The sequence below is a fragment of the Rhipicephalus sanguineus genome, chromosome 11 (genome assembly GCF_013339695.2).
Source record: "Rhipicephalus sanguineus isolate Rsan-2018 chromosome 11, BIME_Rsan_1.4, whole genome shotgun sequence".
Classification (NCBI taxonomy): Eukaryota; Metazoa; Arthropoda; class Arachnida; order Ixodida; family Ixodidae; genus Rhipicephalus; species Rhipicephalus sanguineus.
This window is the reverse complement of record NC_051186.1, coordinates 85,046,588-85,068,060: the sequence shown is the minus strand read 5'-3', so window position 1 is coordinate 85,068,060 and position 21,473 is coordinate 85,046,588. Positions and strand designations below refer to the sequence as shown.

General features: G+C 47.7%; 1 protein-coding gene across 1 annotated transcript in view; it reads right to left on the bottom strand.

Moving 5' to 3' along the window:
- Nucleotides 1-9,220: 9,220 nt before the first annotated feature.
- The window catches only part of LOC119373287 (galectin-4), an 85,130-nt gene continuing 72,877 nt past the window's right edge, over nt 9,221-21,473 (bottom strand). The window contains exons 6-11 of the mRNA XM_037643311.2: nt 17,336-17,657; nt 16,821-16,898; nt 15,524-15,595; nt 14,283-14,371; nt 13,178-13,364; nt 9,221-11,020 (exon numbers count right to left, since the gene is read on the bottom strand). Of these exons, the coding sequence (XP_037499239.1) occupies nt 10,880-11,020; nt 13,178-13,364; nt 14,283-14,371; nt 15,524-15,595; nt 16,821-16,898; nt 17,336-17,657 (889 nt within the window). The 3' untranslated portion in view covers nt 9,221-10,879. The remainder of the gene's footprint in view (nt 11,021-13,177; nt 13,365-14,282; nt 14,372-15,523; nt 15,596-16,820; nt 16,899-17,335; nt 17,658-21,473) is intronic.

Genomic DNA, 21,473 nt, shown 5'->3' with positions numbered 1-21,473 from the left:
CGAATTGTGGATAATCCGAGACAACTAAGCATGCGTTATTCGGATGCGTTGCTACTAGGTGTCTATGGCACCTAGTATGCCGGACCTTTGGAGTTAGAGCTGCATCGCTGTCGCAAAGGAATAACGGCATATTTGCTCAATCGATACTCTCGGTCACGATGTACAGCCACCCAAATCTTTACTTATCGTGCGCGAGCGCCGAATTTTTGTGCGTGAGCGCCGTGGCCAGATAACAGATGAACTATCCACATTTGTCAGCTTATCTCATGCGCACGGGCGTGTGACGTCTGCGGATTTCATTTTCTCGGTCGCTTGCTGATCTTCGGAATATAAGATACGAGCAAGACGCGCTGCCTGTTCGTCTGAACTGAGTTAATGCAGGGTGACGTTCCCACGAAGGAACAGCCAAGGAGACGATGGGCCCAGCTGAGCGCGATTCGTGGGCATGCGTTTACTCTCGCCCTGTTTGCAACTTGGCTCCGTCGTACGGCGCTGACGCACAAAAAAGTGGGCGCTCGCGCACGATAGTTAAAGATTTGGGCGGCGTGTACGTGATCTTGAGACGTTGGTGCCAAACAGAAGCTGGTCCACAACCACAGCGTGCAGCGTTCCCAGCCTTGCATCCCATTTATCACACTGTTTTCGGATACCTAGTTGACGAGCTGAAAGTGAGTTCTGTTGATGCCTTCTTAAGGCGCTGGCACACTCGGTTTTTCGCATTACGGGAAGAAAACTGGAATGTTCAGCAGCGCCATACTGAGTTAAGAAACAAAAACAAGTCATCCGACTCACCATGCTACTCGCCCCCCCCCCCTTTTTTTTCTTCCTTTTCCGTATAACGTCATTGAGAAGTATGATACTTTTTGTTAACATGTTTCTTGTTGTATAGTTGCTTGTTACCGTCGGGTGTATTACTGCAGTCTGCATAGAATTGCGTCTAGCCTTTGTGTAATACTTATAATGGCGCAATTTATAAATACTTAGTTTATAAGCGCGTCTAGCGCTTGCGTGTGCAGGTCCAATAAACTTTCCTTTGTGAATAAAAACTCACACGGCTTCTTATGTATTCACCTAAGACGACCGGAAAACGAAAACCATCTTCTTTTTCTTCCCACTCGATGTATCGTTGCTCCCCCGCCCCCCTCCGAGATATTTGTGCACTTAACGTGGTTTCCCAATACCTCCAGGGTCGGAGGCATTGCAAGCCTCCTGCCCATCACCTGATTTTGCACTGCCTCCGTGATCGCCCCACCTCTGACTAAGCGACGATGTCGTGTGATGACGCCATCATGTGACATCGAGTTATGTGACGTCATGGTGACGTCACAAATTTTGATACGTGACGTCGTGGTGACGTGATATGGTGCCGTCATCACGTGATGATGATTTTTTGCATCACTCGTGTTGACGCCCGCCGGTCAATTTTCGTGTTTTTGATGAGGCATCTAATTCTTTCGCCTTAAAATATTCCTCTGTGGATGTGGTCTCTATGCAAATTTTCTCTGGGACCTTACACCTATTTATTTGTTGCAACCGGCTATAGAACTATTTCCTGCTCATCATCCGCTTAAAAACTACGAAAGCAGAGTGAAAGCACGGAAAGCCTTGGTAATCATGTGGCACGCAGCGACTTCCTCATGTGTGCCATAAAAAGTTTTTTTTTCAATTGGGCCAGCTACGCACTACTGCTGCGGAGACCCTGGAAACAGCGGAGCGGGTGGCCTTTCCCTCCTCCTCACCCTCACTTCCCTTTCCCACTGCCTTCATATACTATAGAATACATGGCTATGCTATGTTTTACCCTCTCCCTACCTGTCTTTCCTCCTCATCCCCCTCACTTTCTTTTCCCACCCCCTTGCTTTACTGTAATACACATGGCTACGCTATGCTTTCTTTCTCTCTCCTTATTTCTTTTTATCTCTTCCTTTCTCTCTCTCTTTCCCTCTCTTTTTTCTCTCTCCCTGTTTCTCTTTTTTTCTACCTTTCATATGGTTCCCTGAAATGCGTTTTCTGCTATACGGTGCCTGGATAGCCGAGTAGTTCCGACGCTCGCCTTTCGGACCGTGGGCTCCCGGGTTCGAATCCCGCCTCGCCAAGGAATTTTATTTCGTTTTCTTTATTTTTTCCTTCTCCTCCTATTCACTTCTCATCTCCTCCTCCTTTCCTTCCCCCAACGCGTTGCTAGGCGATGCATGGTGACGTCATTGCTCGGCGAGGTTTTTCCGCGCACACCGAACGGCCTAACCTGCGGCTTGATCAGCTTCTCCGTTAAAAGAACTTACCAAAGGTGACGATACTCCCCAATGCTAAGAGGGAGCGCAGATCGATGCGTGTTTTCATTTTGCGATATGTCGAGACAAAGCATTCGATAGAGACATGTATGGACTGTCGGTGCCAAGTGAATCGCGAACAGCGGCAGGCTTTCGCTATGGTATAGGCGATGCGCAAAGCGCCGACGACGCCATCTGCCGCCATGGCTCGGAAGCGCTCGCGGGGCCCGGCGAGCAGTGTTTCCGCTAGCGTCTATACGCAAGTGAGTAGCACTGACAATTGGGCGAGTTGGTACAGATGCATGGCTTCAGAACGGCGCAACAAGGAAGACGAAAATACGAAGGATCACACGCTTGTGTTCGTGTGATCCTTCGTATTTTCGTCTTCCTTGTTGCGCCGTTCTGAGGCAGATATACGCAAGTGCACGGATGGATGTTTTTCATCGTGATTTAACAATTCTGGCGGGCCTCAGCGATGTCGAAATATACCTGCTGCGTTGTCGGCTGCTCAAACGCACACAAAAAATCGCCAGGAACGCACATCTACAGGTTTCCGGTGCTATTTCATGAGCGAAAGCGACGGCGGCGGTGGCTTGCGGCTGTACGACGTAGAAGCTAAGCAATCGCGCTTTGTTTACGGCAGTGTTAGAACGATTACCGTGTTTTTATTTCTTCTTTTTTGTCGCTACGTTTTCAGCGAACGCTACTACGTTTACACTTGGTCGCCTCGCCTGCATTGTAGACACTACAATTCACATGAGGTTGTTATTACTGATAAGACGCGATACCTTGGCTCACTTGAAAAACGAATGGCGCTAAGCGCAATGCGAGAGAATGTAGGGCAGGTGACGGCTCCTTTAAAAAAGCGCCGTGGAATCACACGTGTGCTGTACGAAATCGGCTGCATTCTACCTATTGATGGCACTGGAATGCGATCATCGGTGCAGAATGTTCGCTGTGCGCTTCTGCACCGATGATGACAAGCTTATCGTTTATTTTTTCACAAGAGTATCGTGCTGGTTTCAAAGTTTTACCAACGCTGACCCTTCACGTGGCCGACCCTGTGAAATCTATACGCCGGAGCGACAGCGCTCCCTCAAAATCTACTATATCAGCACATGGCACGTAAACGAAGCTACTGTGTCGAGAAAAAACATTGGTTCACGCGTCAACGCATGCAGGCGTTAGTGATCGGGACGTTATAAAGAAAGCGGTGTACTTACGATGAGCTCCACTTCGTAGGAGAAGCTTGTTGTCGATTGTCTGCGACAAACACTTGTCGCGTATGGGGACATTGTCGTCCCACCCAGCTGTGACATCGGACACATGTCCACTATTATAAAGTGCGGCTCCTTTGCGCACACTGTTGCCGCAAAAGTAATTATCTGGGACGCGCACAACCGGCGAATCGCACGCGCGCAAATGAGGCGTCTGCTACGCGACCCGCGAGCGGTTCCAACGGCCGCCGCTACGCGGCTTTCAGTGGCGCCCCTATAGGCGCTGCGCATCGCGGATAGTGCGCGCCGTCCAGTCATCACCATTGACAGGCGCGCATATGCGCGGTGCTGCCGAACCGAATGCGCGCGCCTGTCCATCGTGATAACTGGAGGGCGCGCACTCTACCATTGCTAATGTTTGCCGCTGTTCGCGATTCACTTGACGCCGATAGTACGTACAGTTACAGACTACTCTTTATTTAAAATTTTCTTTGTTGGTTTTTTTATTTATTTATGGAACCTTTATTTTTCTGTTTCGGCGGCGAAAGTTCCAGAGTAATCCCACTGCCCTATACGGAAGAAGGAAGAAGAGCTTCGTGTGGCTCGAGACGCGCGGTCCGGGAGATCTTTCGCTGTGCTCGTTCTATCGGTTAGGGCGAGGGACGAAGGACGATGCTCAAACCAGGAAGGAGCGCATAAGATCCTCGCCCTGGCATTACCCCGTCATAAGAATGACCTGTAATTTCTATATAACATTGAAGTGAGCTGTTTGAACGTCCAACACAAGATCACTTGTCCAAGCGTTGGCTCCAGCAGCAACCCATGTTCGAAGATTTTCCAACTGTCGCGCTCCGCGGGACCGAATCGAATTGTTTTCAATTCGATTCAATTCTTCAAGTATCCATCTCCTCCTGAGCTTCTGACTTGTTTTGAATGAGCTGTCTGTACGTTCGAAGACGACTTGATGAAGCCCGTTGTGCGAACAAGAGGGACATGGTGTCTCCCACATTTCTTCATCGGTGGCTGACTTTGACGACAACATTACGCCGGAGTAATGACGAAGAGCCGATATTGTTCAGCTGTGATAGATCTGCAGCTGTATTGTATGTTGCCCATCTTCAGCCGCGTCGCCTTTTTGCTTGCAGAAATGGGAGGTCTTGATCACAGAGAAGCCGGAAATGAGAGAGACGCATCTTGTGGCCACTTGCTGATCATCATCGATGATTGTTTATTCCGCTCATCGTGTACGTTCCCATCGCGAGCATACGTACACTACTATAGTTGGACGGCTTGGACAGAATTTTCCGTGTGAGCTACATCTTCTGGCGATCGTTAAGCCCTGCTTATTTCTTCAGAGGTAATGACGGCGATCATGATTTAGCATTTAAAAATAACGTTCTCTGCTTTATCTGCCCATTTAGGGAAACGCGCCAAGATTTCGACGAATATCGCCATCATTTTAGAATGCTGGTGTTTCCTTGAAAAATACGATGGATACATGAAGTGCAAGTGGAGGAATATTTTTCTTCACGGTCGTTATGACGAATATACGTCTAAGCTACAACGATGGGTGGAGAAATGAATTACCAGCTATAGTAGCGGTTATTTCACTTTTTAAAAATGACCGCAGTAACAGCGACGCCGTTTACGTCAGGTTATGGAATGCCTGGACGTGCTCTAACCATGAACTACAATTCCTCCAGCGTACACTTCCTATACGATCCGCCTTATGTGTGCATTTCGCTTATTCTAGGCATACTAATGTCACTGTTGATGCTTAATCCATATTAAGCTTCGAGTGGACGCTATTCAGCCTTGCAGGCACATAAATATCAAGCGCACGTATGCCCGCCCAATTAACAGGAAAAGAGTAGCACAGAGTGATTGCGAAGAGGCGGAGGTGCTATTTCCTGCTGCCCTTTCGGGAACACGCCTCAACTCCTGTGACATATAGCAAGAATACTCATCGGAAATCACGCGCGCATGCGCACTCTTTCGGCGCTCCCACGCACGTCACGCTAAGACACCCCAGCGTCACCGTATATTCATTAATTAGACGACGACTCAGGGGAGCGTATCAACACGCACGTGCCAAGAATAGCTGAACCATCCGACGTTTTAGTCTTGCCACGGCAGCAAGCATCACTCATCGTGTGTTCCTCTCACTGACTTCATAGTCTGCTATGCATATATATATATATATATATATATATATATATATATATATATATATATATATATATATATATGTGTGTGTGTGTGTGTGTGTATACGTATATGTATATACACGCAGACCAGACGGTTCGCTTGCAACACACTCTTGCATACGAAGGCCAGACGTGGTATACGCATTGGTATAGACACCGAGCAAGAAAATTTCCGCAGGATTCGTAGTGGGAAAGAAATGAGATTGCGCACACAGAAGCAAAGAGAAATAGAGGGCGTGCACGATCTAGTAAAGGGTACCACACAGGCTGAGGAAAGCCTCGAGGCAATTTTAGTAATAGCTACACATTGCGTAAGACAAAAACAAAAACCGTCGATGCTGCCGAGAGAGTACACCCGCGAGGTCTTCGAGCAGTGGAGCTCGCAGGCGTGGGTGGACGGGCGAATATTCTCTGTGCCGCCTAGATTAAACGTAAGCACTCGAGCGTCAAACCTTAGGCCTAGTTGCATTCGCCTTGCGCCCACCGGCGTCTCTCTGCCTGCTTCCCTAAATAACCGAATACATTAGTGACGCTGTCTTATGGCTGCGTGCTGTGACGTCAGCATGCTTTTTTTCTGTTCCTGTACTTGGGTACTATACTGCGCTGCGCTTAATTTTGTACGACCGAGCCGCATTTGCACATGGTACTGTATACAGTCCCGTCCGAGCGTGGAAGCTTCAATAATCTTGTCAGTACTCGGGTTTGCTGCCTTTTGCTTTTCTAGGTTACATCATACATGACTGACAAACTCCCACGGCTCAAATGACGCAAGACATCGAGGTGCCTTCATGACCCCCCTCCAGCCCCCCTTCACCCCCCCCCCCCCACACACACACCCACACAAATTTTGGGGGGGTAAGAATTCTGGTAGCGTTATTTGTTTGGGTGGCTTCGTTACATTAAACCTCATAAACCAAACAATATAGACCACCTGAGGTTCTTTAACTTGTCCTTAATGCAGGTAATAGACGCATCTTTGTTGTGATTTTCAACGATTTTCTTTCGGTATTGCACGGTGATCGCAGTGAACTCAGGCAGAAAGAGGAGGACGACGCGTTTCTTTTCGGGAGCAGAACAACCTCTTGGCTGCTCGTCTATTTTCCCCCTGTATATGACATAAAAATATATTCGCAACAATATTATATGCAAAACTTATTCCTTTCTTTGTCTCGTTAAGCACGTGTGCATACGTAGTGCTTTTTATTTTCGTCGCAGATTCTGCAGCTTAAAGGGTGGTTCGGCGCAGTCAGGTAACCGTAGCTTTTATCCGAGATCGCTATGGCATAATTCTTGTAGTCAGGAAAGAAAACATGAGCATTGTGTAGAATTTCGTCCCAGTAAAAATGCGGCCGAGATCGGATCCGACCTCTATGCAAGGCTATGCATAAACAGCTCTGCGTTTGCAACTCTATGTGATAAACATTAGGCTAGAGTGTCGAGACCCTCTTCTTTAATGAGAACCAACAGACAGTCAAGACAAGGAAAGTATAGGGTGCGTTATTTGTAGTAATTACGATATGAATGTGCAGAAATTAAAGTGGACGAAAAGACAACTACACGTTTACCCGATAAAGCGGACGAGACGACGACCGCCGCTGTAGCTCAACTGACAGAGCACCGGACGCATTATTCGAAGGTTGCAGGTTCGGCCCCTGCCGGCGGCAAGTTGTCTTTTCGTCCACGTTATTTTCTTCGCATTTATGGGATGACTGCTACAAAGAGCGTCCGTTGTACTTTTCTTGGCTTGATTGTCTGTTGGTAGTCATTATTTCTGTGTTCTTAAGAAAGAAAAACAAGCCTAAAATACTCCTTCTTGAGACCCGTTTCTGTCACTCCATAAAGTAGTACCCCAGTGAAAACCAGCAGATAAATGAAGCCGAGAAAGATATAGCCCGCACAAAAAATGTATGTAGAAAGTCTATAGACTGTCTAAACCCGTTGTTTTTTTTTTTAAGGGAGGGTGCGTTAGTTGTGCTGTTTTAAGCCTATTGTAGTAATTGGGATATGGACGTGAAGAAAGTAAGCCGCACGAAAAGACAACTTGCTGCCGGCAGGGACCGAACCTTCACCCTTCGCATCCATAATGTAAATAGTTACTCGTAACGTGAAGCCTCTCTATGTCCGGCGCCGCGTAAACGGGGCTCATGGGCCACCCAAGAGCCGCTCACACCCGTATTCGAGGACTTTCTCCCACTCATCACTCAAAATCGACTCGCTGAAAGTCGACGGCAGCTCCGCCTCTCGGCATAAGTGGACACTGCGCTTTCATAGGCCACAATTGTGGTGGTTTGGGCGTGTTGGTATGACATGACCAATAAATTCGAAGCGCACATACAGACGAGGACAAAGAACACGTAAGACACACAGGCGCAAGACACACAGACACATAGCGCCTGTGTGTCTTACGTGTTCTTTGTCATCGTCTGTATGTGCGCTTAGAATTTATTGGTCTTTCATAGGCGCCCCTCGGCAATTCTAGGAAAGTGTGGTGCGTTTCTCAATCGAGGGGCATTCGCTTTACTCCGTTCGGTTGAGTGAGAGAAGCCCTCGTGGTTGGGGATGGTCTGAGAATACTGGAGCGATTATCACTGTTCGAATAATATTACTGCTTCGAATTTAGTCAAGCGACAACACCGAAAAGTCGAGGAGGAAGACGATGCGTCACGAAATGGGCGCTCTGGCCGTGAGCCTCCCTTTTCTCTTTGTCCTCGTCATTTTTAGCGTTGTATCTTGTCAATTATGAACGAGCATCAGCTAGCCCGAGTTTCTCCTTGATTGCTTCGCGTTTGTTTTTGCAACGACATGTTTTCGTGCGTTAGAGAGTGAGAGAGACGAGACATTATTTTTGTCCTTGCTGGGATCAAGGGAGGTGGGGGCCGCGAGCTTGAGGCCGGTAGGTGGAGGTCAAGGGAGATGGAGGCCACCGGAGCTAGTCTCCCAGTGATTCTAGGATTTAGATCCGCTGTGCACGAAGTAATCCTTGCCTGCCTCTTTGTGGCATATTAAACTGAGACATTTTTTTAAATTTTTGCTCTGGACGACCAAAATTTCTGCAACTTCTTTAACCAGATTTATAACCAGATTTTTATTGTAACATCCGCATTTAAAAAATGTGCTTGTAAATTGTATTCCGATACTAATTTTGCTTTTTATGCCGGATTTCGGGTTCTCAGCTTCGCGAGAACCAAATATTTCTTCGTTACTGCCGATATTGCGGTGGTTCTCGCGTTTCGGTTTAGTTATAAAAAGGATTAATGCTGCTGAAGTGAACCGTGGCCAACCAAAGTCCGTATTTCGTTCACTATAACGGATAATTCGCTATACCAGTATTCCTTATAAACGGGTTCAACTGTATATAAACACTATTTGTTGTATGGGAGAGAGGGCTTAGGCGGTATGGTGTGCCCCTCGATCTGAAGCTCTACTAGCCTCTTCGGCTCGCGGGGATTGATCGATCAGAGCTTTCTGGCTCTCAAAGTTATTTATGCATCCGTATTCTCGAAGTAGAAAAGAAAGATAGAAGATCTCTGAAACGAGCGAAAAATAATTTTATTGCACTTTTTTTTCTTTACATGCACATAAGCCGACGCTGGATTACGTTAATCTCAACACACAAGGCACTTGCGCGTTTATTTCGTGTGTACAATAACTCGTAAAGTAACGCGATCACTGTTAGTGAAGTTCGACCTGAAAGCTGCACCTGAAACGCGTCCTTGTAGTGTATAGACAATGAAAAACATGAAGTATAGGTTACTTAACCATCATCGCGTTGCAAGTATACATATGTGCGGTACAAAAGAAATGCAGCTTTGACAAAACATTTGTAAAACGCCATGTTATACAATAGCTTTCTCACACTTCAGCTACCGCTAGCTATGTCACTATAACTACCCATACCGCAAGCCAATTAAACAGTGCAGCATGCAGTAAAAAAACCGCTTATTTAATAGCCACACAAGCTCTCGTATGTCTACAAGGATCAAAGTTTTGAAGATATACAAAACGCTTAACGTCTCATCTGTGAATAATAACAATATTATAATGCAGAGTTGACGCCGTCTTGCTCACCTCCGTACTTGTTTGGGGCGTAACTTGAATGGCAGTAACATGCAGACATTGGCGTCAGTACGGGAAAAAACAATGGCGCGGAACGCTTTGATGCACTGCCGAGTTATACCGTGCGTGACAGTGTAGCACTTCAGGTGGATTTATCGGTATCTGTGTGCTTTTTTTTTCTTTTATAAGTGTACTAAAACGTATCAACACACAATACCAAAACTAAAGCTAGCAACTCGGACTCTTTAAGTTACGGCTAAGATTGCGCGAATATTCGTTCCGAACACGCCGTTAATGTGTCCCTTCAGCAATTTCCAGCACTTAACAACCGTTAACATCGCCGTACACACTGCGTCTGGCTACGATTTAAAGAAGTGACAAAACAATCACAATGTGTGTAAGGCACAACTGTTCTTCGGTTCGCGACTACCGCGAAAATGCATGCAGCCCATGTCCATTCGTCGACAAAAGTATGCGGGCCAACTAAGGCCGGTTCCGGGCCATTTGGTCTGGTGCATATAGCGACCTGTGCCTAAATGCTTACGTACTTTGCCCTTACTCTAGCTCCTCCATGTCAATAAAGACCCGGGTCTGCCAGAATATCTCCTTTTAAAGTCAATTAACGTGTCATGTACTGCTCAAACTTCTGTAAGGGCTATTCACCGTGTCATATGCAGACAACTTTTACAACCTTCCGCAAGATATACCGGCAAATGCCCGCCTTCGCCACATACGTTGTTAGGCCGTGTGGGGCGGTTCCCCGACACTCCTCACAATACGTTTGGATTGTGTGAACGAGAGTGTTGGCTCCCTACGGTATTAGAGCTTACTGCCTGCCAGGCGCAAGAACTTTCCTAAAACATTATGTAGTCAGCCCGGCATTCACAAGTAACGTAGCCCGCATGCTTTTTGACGAAGACCTGCATTTCAGGCCGGTCATCGAAACGAGGCGGTTCGCTCGTTTAAGTCTGGTAGTCTGGCTTCGCTCCATTGCGCAATGCAGCGGTGTACAGCGAGTCCTCAAAGACGTATATCGAACCCGGTGGCGTTTCTAACAGAAATAATCTTGAGTCACGTCGTGTTGTCGTTACGAATATTCGCGCGTATCCCTTGCGTGTAAGCTCTGTGTTTAGGCAAAGACGACGCGGTCGAGGATGATCGAGCCGTCGACGCAGACGTAGTCGATGCGCGAACAGTCGATGCGGTGCGGGAAGTCGGCCAGGTAGGTGCCGTTAACCAGCACCCGGAACTTGTCCTCTTGACAGTGAATCTGCGAATGAAGCAAGCGGAAGTGGCGCGTATTAGCCGCAAATATATAGCGACACGAAGCTGTACGCTGTAACGTACAGGGGCGATGGAAAGAAACGCCAACTGGTAGGCGCGTTAGTTCTGCGCTGTTTGTGTTTCTTTTGTTGCGATAGAAATTATATGGACAGTCTCAGTTGATTTGTTGCCGTCGCCGTCACCGCCGTCATGCACTGTATATGCATATATGTAAATATATATATATATATATATATATATATATATATATATATATATATATAGAGAGAGAGAGAGAGAGAGAGAGAGAGAGAGAAAAGCCACAAAGAAAAATAATTCAGAAATTTGTTCCGGAGAGCAGAATCGAATCGAACGGCCGACCTCTCGCTCCGAAACGCGCGGCGTTAGACGGCTAAGCCACGGAGAGTAGCGTCTTTCAGCATGCTAACGGCGAGCTATTTATAACACCATTTCTTCAGCGTGCTTTCTTACTCACCAGCGAGATGACGCGATATGCGCGCTGGGCGCTGGGCGCGCTTTAAAGGTCGTCGCCCCGCTCATGCAAATTTCGAGGCTTTTCGCCCTACAGGGCGTGGTCATCTTCGTGCGCTTGTCTCAAGGAAAGAAGGGGGCGGGCGATGGGGTGGAGCGGGAGTTTGTATGTTTTGTGCTTTCCCCGCGATGTCCGCGCTGAAGTCACAGAGCGTACGAAGGTCACTTCGCTCGCTGCAGCGGCCGCGTTTGCGAAAGGAGCCCGCTGTTCAAACAGAAATAAGTAACAACTGCGACATTTAGTTCGCGCTCTTCCTGTGCGTACCTGTTCGTTCGTTTCGTGGGTCCTGCTTTATGTTTCAGCAGTGCGCTTCAAGTTTCGAGCTGTGACGCGTGATAGTTCGTGCTCGTCCTGTATGCGTTCTTTTCGTGCGTCCTTTGGGCTCGAGCGACGCGCTGGCAATTTCGAGCTGCTTTCCGTTCTTCGCGTTACATTCCAATTTGTCGCTATCGCATTCATTGCTTTCGCCGTTGCGGCGAAACTGTGACTTTTCTTATCGCGCTCTCACCTCGGTGGCAATAAAGTCCCAATTCCACGATATGATTATGAGGGACGCCTTAGTGCAGGACTCCCGAAATTTCAACCACCCGGGGTTCTTTAACAACGCGCACCTAGTTGCGTATTCGGATGGCCGTTTTCGAGCGCTCTATAGAGGGCTCTGAGAAGTGGCCGCGCCGTTCGGGTGGTAGAAATAGGAGCGCTCGGACTACGTTCGGATGGTCGATTCAGAGCATCAGCCTCCGACTAAGAGCGCTTTCTGCCACTCTGAGTTCGAGGTGAGAGCGTCGGCGCGGTCTGGCCGAGAGGACATGTCACGTGACACTAAACGCCGTGGTTTCCGCGGTTGTTGACCGGTGACAGAGCCAGCGAGCATTTATTTAGCATTTAGGCCCCGCCTACAACAACTCGCAGGACTCGGAATACAGTTATTTCCTCCTCCTACACATTCGGGAGTTTCTAAGCGAAACGTTGTTCGAAGCTACGGGCGGGTTTATTGGATTGTGTCCGTGCCGTTTTCATGCATTCAACAATGCTCCATGTCGAAGCGGAGACGGCTACTAAAGCACTAGTGCTGCGTTTACAGCACCTCGCAGCCGAAGGCCCTCAAGCTGGCACTCACAACATTTATGCAAACAAGTTCGCGGAGCTGTCACTGCGTTGAGGTACTTCAGAGCTGGACGTCGCCATTTGTCGACGTCGCGTACGACTGTTTGTTTACCAGTAGCTTCCCGCGCTGTCCGTGCCGTGGCGCTGCAGGCGCTGGTCCTAGGTCGCTGATGTATTCGGTTGGTACACTGCACCTCCCGCTCAGATTGCGAGCTGCGCTCGAATCCGCCGACTCTGAGCCAGGGGACCAGAGCTGCGAACCGAATATGCCATGAAAGCGCACGGGCCTCTAGCATTTCGCTTCTTCGCTTGACGAAACCGGCCGGCGCAACTCATCTCTGCTTCAGCCGCGCCCGTCTGCAGCGTTCGCAAGTTTTCGCTCGCACATAGAACATAGGATGCGCCGGGCGATGTTATCTATTTGGACTTTATAAGGAACATGACGGCAACGGCAAAAAATCTCCTCGAGAGTCCATATAATTGCTATTGCAGTAAAACACGCACCTGAATCTCGAATGGCGACCCTTCGGTGAATGGGAACTTGTTACCGGCGACCTGCACCTCCTGCTGCCACTGGTCCCGGTCCCGGGAGTTAAGCACCACGCCTCGCGGTGAGGTGTCGAAGCGCGGGTTCAGGTGCAGTCCCATGTCCGCCGTGTCGCCCACGTCGGTCTGCAGGTTCACGTGGAACCTGCGGGGTTTTTTACGTTCACCGCGACTTCAATGATATTTTTCTTTACGGGAAAATAAAACACTCGGCACGGTTCGAATTCACGAACAGTTTTATCATATTTCAAGACGCGTATGCCTCCTTCTCACATACACACGTAACATATTGGGTCGTCCCTTGTGTAAGTTGTATATAAGGCACGGAAGAGTGGGAGGCGACTGTTAACTAAACTTTCGTTAATCGACTGGCCCGCAGCCTACTGGGAAACATGGCCAGAAAAAATGAAATCGTTCTAGGATAGCCTTTGATATTGCTTTTCTTTTCATTTCCAACCATCGTATTGCTCGGTAATATCGTCGGCAGTACTTTATTTTGGTGGCACGAGCACCGAGCGACACTCTTTTGTTCTCTTTCAAGAGCTTCCGGTCGACCACTTACTTCCGATTTTCCAAACATTCAGAAAAAGTGTTCTAAAAAATAAAACTGGTACGAAATCGATGGTTCCGTTTCAAGTTAAGTGTTACATTAGATAGACATGATATGGGAGCATAGGGTTATTTAATATAAGGGCCAATTCTCATATAATTGGCCTCTTCTCAGGGCCAGTTATATGCCAGGTTAATCAATAAAAACTAATTGAAGGAGTTCATATGTAGAGCAGACGCTTTTCTTCTGAGCAGTCGGGATCGTTGCGACATCTGGCGGAGCAGGTCTGAACTACGCACTTCCTTCAACATGGCCTTCTGAGATCCGCTTCGGCAGTGCGACGAAGCACAAAAAAAAAAGGTTAACCCAAGGAATACACCACGACACACGAACGCCGACGTGCTAGTGCCACTTGCAGACACGTAAGTCAAGGTTCAGGGTCACCTCCTATTCTTTTTTCCGTAGAAGCCAAGCTTCATGTATAACAACGAACAGCGAATGTGTGACGCATACCTGTAAGGTTTCGGTTCCACCACGCCGGAGACGATGACCAGGCGGCCCGGAGCCATCACCTCAGGCAGCCGCTGGCACAGCGGCTTCGCCTGCGTACATAGTATAGATTGTTTGCATACACGGTCCATATACACTTTCGATAATAGATTAACGTGTAAGACACAGCGATGCATCGACATATAGCTACCAGCTTACGCAGCTCTACATCTACATGTGCCCTTGTAAGAAAAAAATCTAAAGAGGGAAACAACTTGTGCAATAGAGCATCACGTTATTCTCCAAACGTCAATTATATGGTTCATATGATTAAAGCACATTTCGGGGGTTCCTTGCCTAAAATAGAGACCCAGATGTGCTTCTCAGAGAGCCATATTGAATTCTATTCTGAAGATGGCGGGGCGAAAAAGACGTATGCAATCAGAGGTAATTAACCAAATTTGGGGCATTTACCTGCAGCCGATTCCGCCAGGTAACTACAGCTACTTTATATACTTATTTGTCATCCAGAAAATGTTTCCTCCGAAATAGCAGGTACTCCTTGTTACTTGATGCTTATATTCTCGTGTTTACATGTCACATTTGTGTCCGCGTTGTATTGTCACCGTTGTATTTAGAGTGGGGCAATCAAGAAAGACCTCATCTGCAACTGCCCAGTATCTGCTGTGTTAACGTGTCCGTTCTGTGAACTTTATTGTTTTGTGATGTCTCCCGTTTCGTGAACGTTTATGTTGCGGTGCTGAGGCTGTGTACGCGAATGTTCGTCCGTGAGTTTATTTGTCGATTTTTGTGATTGTTGACAACTTTTAGACGATGACTATCATGCGAGAGGAGTAGCCGGCGCCGCGAGTGGACGCCAATCTTTTTTTAATGCATTAATTAAAAAAGAAAAAAAAGAAAAGAACTACAGGAGTTGGAACTGGAGCTGTCAACGAACTTGAGCTATACACGGATATGAATTTTTTTTTTCTCCGTTTTAAACTTTTGAAGAAGTCGAATAACAGTTGTTCCGCAAAGTTCCCGCTGCATTCAAGCAATGATACCAACACGAGCCCATCTTAATAATGAGTAGAATACGACAAAAAACTGTGTACTCGAAAGCGGTAACTTTTGTTGGCGCGATTACCCTTTAGGGTCACAAGTTGTTCACGAAGTGAATCATTTTTTTAGTAGTGTATACATTATTCAGGCTAAAAGAAAACAATTATAACTTACATTTACGCCAGCTGTGACAGTTAACTTACCGGTGAGTCCAGTTGCAGTTTTGGCTCGTAGTAAGTCTGGGCCTCTGACATTAGCTCCGGCACCACGTCACCCTGCAATAAATGGTTAATGAGCTTAGTTATTCATAAATAGTAAGAAGGGGTTGATGCACAAGAATATAAATAGCTCCGATGACCTATGACAATGTTATTCACCTAGGTTACAGAAAACAGCGGGATCCAACGAAATAAAAAAAAACTAAATCACACTGAATTCTATAGAATGATGAGTCACGGACGCCATCATTCATCCTCCACATATGTCGCCAATAGCTCTCTTTAGGATGGACGCACCTCCATTACTCTTAAAGGTAACGAACGACGTTTCGGTAGCAGATGTTGGATAGTCGCGCTACTTCGGAAAGCAGCAGACCTAAATTTAATAATACCTGGGGTTTAACGTCTCAAAACCACGATATGATTAAGAGAAAATTCGACCACTTGGGGCTCTTTAACGTGCACCTAAATCTAAGTACATGGGCCTTACACATTTTCGCCTCCACCGAAAATGCAGCCGCCGCGGCCGGGATTCGATCCCGCGACCTTCAGCAGACCAAAATTTGACCAGTCCGAACACTGTTCATACCGGAGGCGTAGCCAGAAAATATTTTTCTGGGTCGGGGGCGGGGAGGGGGACGTACACGACTTCTTTTATGCTTATTTTTTATTTACTCACAATATTGCTGCTATCCGTCTGGAGCACAGCAGGAAGGCAATAAAAGAAATAACAAAAATACGGAAGGGCTATACATACAATAGGCAATACAAAGTCAATTAAAAAAGTTAGAGTAGGGGCAGATATAGACTAGAATGCAATTAATACAAGCACACTGAATATAGGAAAGGCAGGATTACAATACAAAAATAAGAAAGTGGGTACATAAAATTTACAGAACGCATATTTCATACCGTTGGTGCACAGCAGACAGCAGACTGACTTAATATAAACGATTTTAACATGGAAATATATGGCGCGAAAAAAAAAAAACGTGTTATAGACTGCTCTCAGAGGAGGCTGCCAATAATTATTAGGCGGGAGGGGCGCAACAGCGTGTGGTCAGAATAACTCTAGTCCTTAGGTACCTTCTGTTTTACTAGCTATTCATGTACATGTTCGTGCGCGTATTTGCATGTGTGTGCACATACGAAGTGCAAAAATCTTGACGGAGAGGGGGAGGGGTTGAACTCTTCTAACCACCTCCCTGGCTACGTCATTGCTTGAGACATTATACAATATGGCTTGTGCCAAATTGCTCTGAGATTGCCTTGAGTTGCTCACCACTTGCAGGACTTGCTGGGGTGGTTCCGGGGGCATGTACAACGACCAGTTGTCCGCCAGTTCTCGCAGCTTCTCGACCTGAGTTGTGCACAGGAGAACACGTGAGTCGGCTTTGTCGACCTTACATTTACTTTATTGCTTTCGAGATTGCAATTGTCATAGATGACCAAAACTAAAGTGTGTTGCCGGCTAAAAGGAACTTATGGACCAGTGCATGTTTAAAAAGCACAGAGGCTTTCGGAAACACAGTGTAGACTGAAATTCTCTATTATAAGCGACGCCGTTCTGGCAGCAGCTCCTAGAAAGCAAAATGAAACTAAATTTCGGTAATAAATAGTGCCCAAGTGTTACAATAAACTATCAGATGCATAAAACTCGACTTTCCGAAACAAAATAGACCAACGGACAAGCACTGGTAAGCGCAAAACACTTTCATCTGTGATTTAAAGCTAAGTATGCAAGTTCATGTAAAATATATCGACCTTATATGCCTCGTGGCGAGACCCCGCACTCACATCGTCCGACTCTACGCGCACGTCGTCGACGACCAGGTCTCCCTCGGCGACCAGGTACTTGACTTTCTTGAGCGGCATGCGGTGTCCGAAGTCGCACAGCGTGTTGCCGTCCACGGTGACGCGGAACGCGTCCTCGAGGGCGTCCACGCGCAGCTCGAACGCGCTTCCCGGCACGAGCGGGAAGTCGCCCTCTCGCTCCTCGTCGCCCCACTTGCCGCCCCGACGGCAGTTGCGGATCAGGGCGCCCTCGGCGAAGCGCGGGTTCAGGTGCAGCGCCAGGTCGTCCTCCGTGCCCGGGCCAGTGGCCAGGTTCAGTACAAATCTGAACGACGAAGAAAATAAGTGTGACATATTTTCACTCGCGGGAACCACGCCCGCGTGTAACTCGATTGTCAGTCTTCAGGCTCGTTCGCACCTGCGGCTAGCACCGGTCGCGCGAGCAACAAATAGTCGCAAATGGTCGCTTTGGTCTCAAGGCAACTGCGTTGGCTCAGTCCCTCTCTGCTCGATTTTTCAGTCGCGCGACTGCAGTCGCAAACCTCTGAACCAATCACATGCGCAGGAATAGGACGTCAGCTTATGTTACGCGGCAGTGACAATGTAAGGAGACGTGAATTCTCTGTGGCGTTGGTTACAGGTCGCACGCAGGTGTGAACATCGGGCGCTTTGAGTGGCTTCTTGGTCTTTGGCCGCAAGTGTTCGCGCGACCGGCGCAAGTCGCAGGTCTGAATGAGCCTTTAGGTATCATTCGCAACGGCGACTTGAAAGGTTGGCGCGACCATTTGCGACTGGAGACCAAGAGGCCACTCAAAGCGAACGATGTTTCTGGCGACTGCGATGCGGTTTAAGTCTGCTCGCAATGCCATCACCTCGTAAAACATGCATGCGTTCCGTTCCTACGCATTTGATTGGTTCAACTAGCTTTGCTACTGCAATCACACTGCAGCGGTGCCAAAACTGTCGGTGCCAAAGCCAAAGCTGAGCCGAAGCTGTCGCTTTTCGTCTAAAAATCGACCATTTGCGGCGAAGTTTGTTGCGCAGCCGGTGCTAAACGCAAACGTGAATGAGCCCTTAAGGCCTCATTCATTCTAGCAACCAGCACCGGACGCGCGACCGTTTAGGACTAGCGACCAAAACGCAACCCTACGCGACCGACGTTCACACCTGCGTGCGACTTATACCCGTCGACAGAGAGAATTCATGTCTGGTCACATTGATGCTACCCTTGCAAAATAAGCCGACGTCCTGTTCCTGCGTATGTGGCCGGTTCAACTGCAGTCGCGCGGCTGAAAAATCGAGCAGCGCAAGCGACTGAGCCAATGTAGTCGCTTTGCGACCAACGCGGTCATTTGCGAACATTTTGCGACTAACTTGGCTCGCACGACCAGTGCCAGTCGCATGTGTGAACGAGACTTGAGCCGGAGATAGGTCGCCTATGACGATACATATCTCATAAGCCTGTTGCGAAAGGTTATGCTTGCCGGAAAACCATCCAGCATGTTGCATGATAATAGACGGTAGGCGTGCAAACACGGACACGAGAGAGAAGTCAAGACAACACAAACGCCATGCTGTGTAGACGCAGGAAGGTTTTTCACGCAGGCTGGACAAGCGCGCCCTGCTATTCCTAATTCCACAGCTTGTACCAAATAGCAATCATATGTAGAACATATGGTTGCTTATAGATGTACTGGCTATACGCGACCGACAGCCAATGATGCGGCGTATTTTGTAGCACAGCGATTACATCCGGCACAGCCGCAAACACGCTAGGGACGGCAAAATATGGAGACCACAGCTGGCCTCCTACCGAGTGACCCAGCCAATCGACATGACCCGATCGTAGCGTACTGTCTAAATGCGCTGTCTCAGAGATCGGCGCAACTTACACATTGAAAAGTCGATAGAGAAGACGCGTGACATGCCGGCGCATATCGCACAGAAAGCTGAGCCTTGTTGATTCTTGAATAACGCATATTCGTGTGGTGGCGTTTCGGCGCAATTTGTTGTTACAATGCGCTATTTCGCGGCGAACGTAGAGGCAACCAATACATCTACGTGGTGCTGCATACTTTAATAAGCCGACTAGATATATAAGTGCTGTCTTGTGTGTTCGCGTGGACAGCAGCCACCGTCAACAAAGTTGAGGGGGGTTCACTCAGCGCGGTTCCCATTACCACCAACATTTTTTATTCACGATAAACGGCAGCGCGCACCGGGTTAAGACAGATACACAAAACACGAAAAAAGGACGACACTAGAGTCGTCCTTTTTTTCGTGTTTTGTGTATCTGTCTTGAACCGGTGTGTGCTGCTGTTTATCGTGAATATGACCAACCAACTAGCCCACAAGTACAATTTAAACATTTTTTATATTGTTGGAAATAAAATCAACTCAAATTTAATTTAAAAGTTTAAATCGTCATCATCGTTGCCGTTGTCAGCATATATTATGTCCCCCGCAGGACGAAGGCCTCTTTCAACGATCCTGAACCCGTGCTCATAGGCGTGCGCACAGGGGGGGGGGGGGGGCGGCCGCCCCCCCTAATCATCTAAGAGGGGGGGGGGGGGCGCGAAATCTTCCCCATACATTGACTTAGTAGGGTGGGGGGCGCTGCGATGAACCTTTGCCCCCCCCCCCCCCCTTAATGGGGAACCCTGCGCACGGCTATGCCCGTGCTGTCCTGCGCAAGCCGATTCCAATTTACGCCTGCAAGTTTTCTCATTTCGACGCTGCGTCTGACCATAGTTGCACTGACCGTACCTTGGCCGTTGTCCCCATCTACTGGTCTTCATTCCGTCGCTCTAATGGACCATCGGTTATCTGTTTATCAGACCTTCTCGTGACGTGACCTGCCCATCCACTTTTTCTCTCAATGTCAACTGCGATAGCGGCTCCTCCTTTTCCTTTTCTTATCTACTGTTCTGTTTTCCGATCTCGTGACGTTACGCGCGTGTAAAAAGGACAATGCACTCGAAAGCCTGTCGTGCCAGTCGTTGTATTGAAAGACTGCAAACTTCGGCTTGTTCGTACATTGTTTCGTACCGAAAAGTTTTTGCCATTCTCGACCCCCTATTCTCGCGTGTGTGCGATTTTCTTTCAACGATTGTCGCTTCGTTCACCCGGCAGTACAGGCTTGCTCTGAATTTCAAAAAGGCGATGAATTATTGGGCTAGGTCGTGAACGTTCTCAGTCTATTGTGGCGCTGCGTACTCACATTATTTATGGTGAGGTGTAAAGTAATGAAAAGAAAGCCTCTGCCCGCACCATAAAAATATAGCAAGCATGCAAGAACGAGGAAGAAAAAAACACGATGAGAATGGACCATGTCCAAGCTTGTTATTCCGAAGACGCGTCGTGCGTAAGACAACATCGCCTCTCTGACCGAGCCTCGATAACACAGCCGCACTTTCAGAGTGGCGCCTTGTCACGCGACTATGCATCGTTGTATGACGTTTGAATGACGGAAAGAGCGGAATTAAGACCGCGCGTCATTGCCAAGGGCGTCTCTGACCTCTTTCCGACTTGAACTTTCGTCGATACTTTCTATATTTACATTGCATGTTTACTCGCACTGTGCCGTTTCGCGTCACGCCAGCCAGCAAAGGTCAAGAGCCTTCACTGACGTGTGAAGGGTGCAGCAATTTTCTTTTTATCTTATGTTACCTTGACATTTCAAACATTCACGGTCAAGGACCCTTTTCTCCGTTTAAAAAGGAAGCTCGTTTTCTGTACCATTTTTTTTCGAAGCACGGCAGTCTTCGATGTTAAAACGCCAACACGCGGAATATCTCCAAGTAGGTAATTTCGAAGAATTTTTTTTTTCAACTGTTCATTTCAACGCGGCCGATTCGGTGTCTGTGGAAATGGGAAATCTTTACTTCGTTATTTTGAAACAGAAAGCACTCAAGGCAAAAATAAGCTTCAAAGGCAGAATTTGGGGAACAAAAGGAAGCACCTTGGACTAAAATTTTTCCACAGTATATGTTATTCTAAAATGTGCATTGATCGAGAAAGGTATAATAAGCCCCCATCGTATACCACCCACAGAAGGGAGCATAGCTTGAAACTTTATGAACTTCCTTTCAGAGGTGATGTCTTGCGATATTAATTTTTTTTTCCGAACCACAAGGTACTG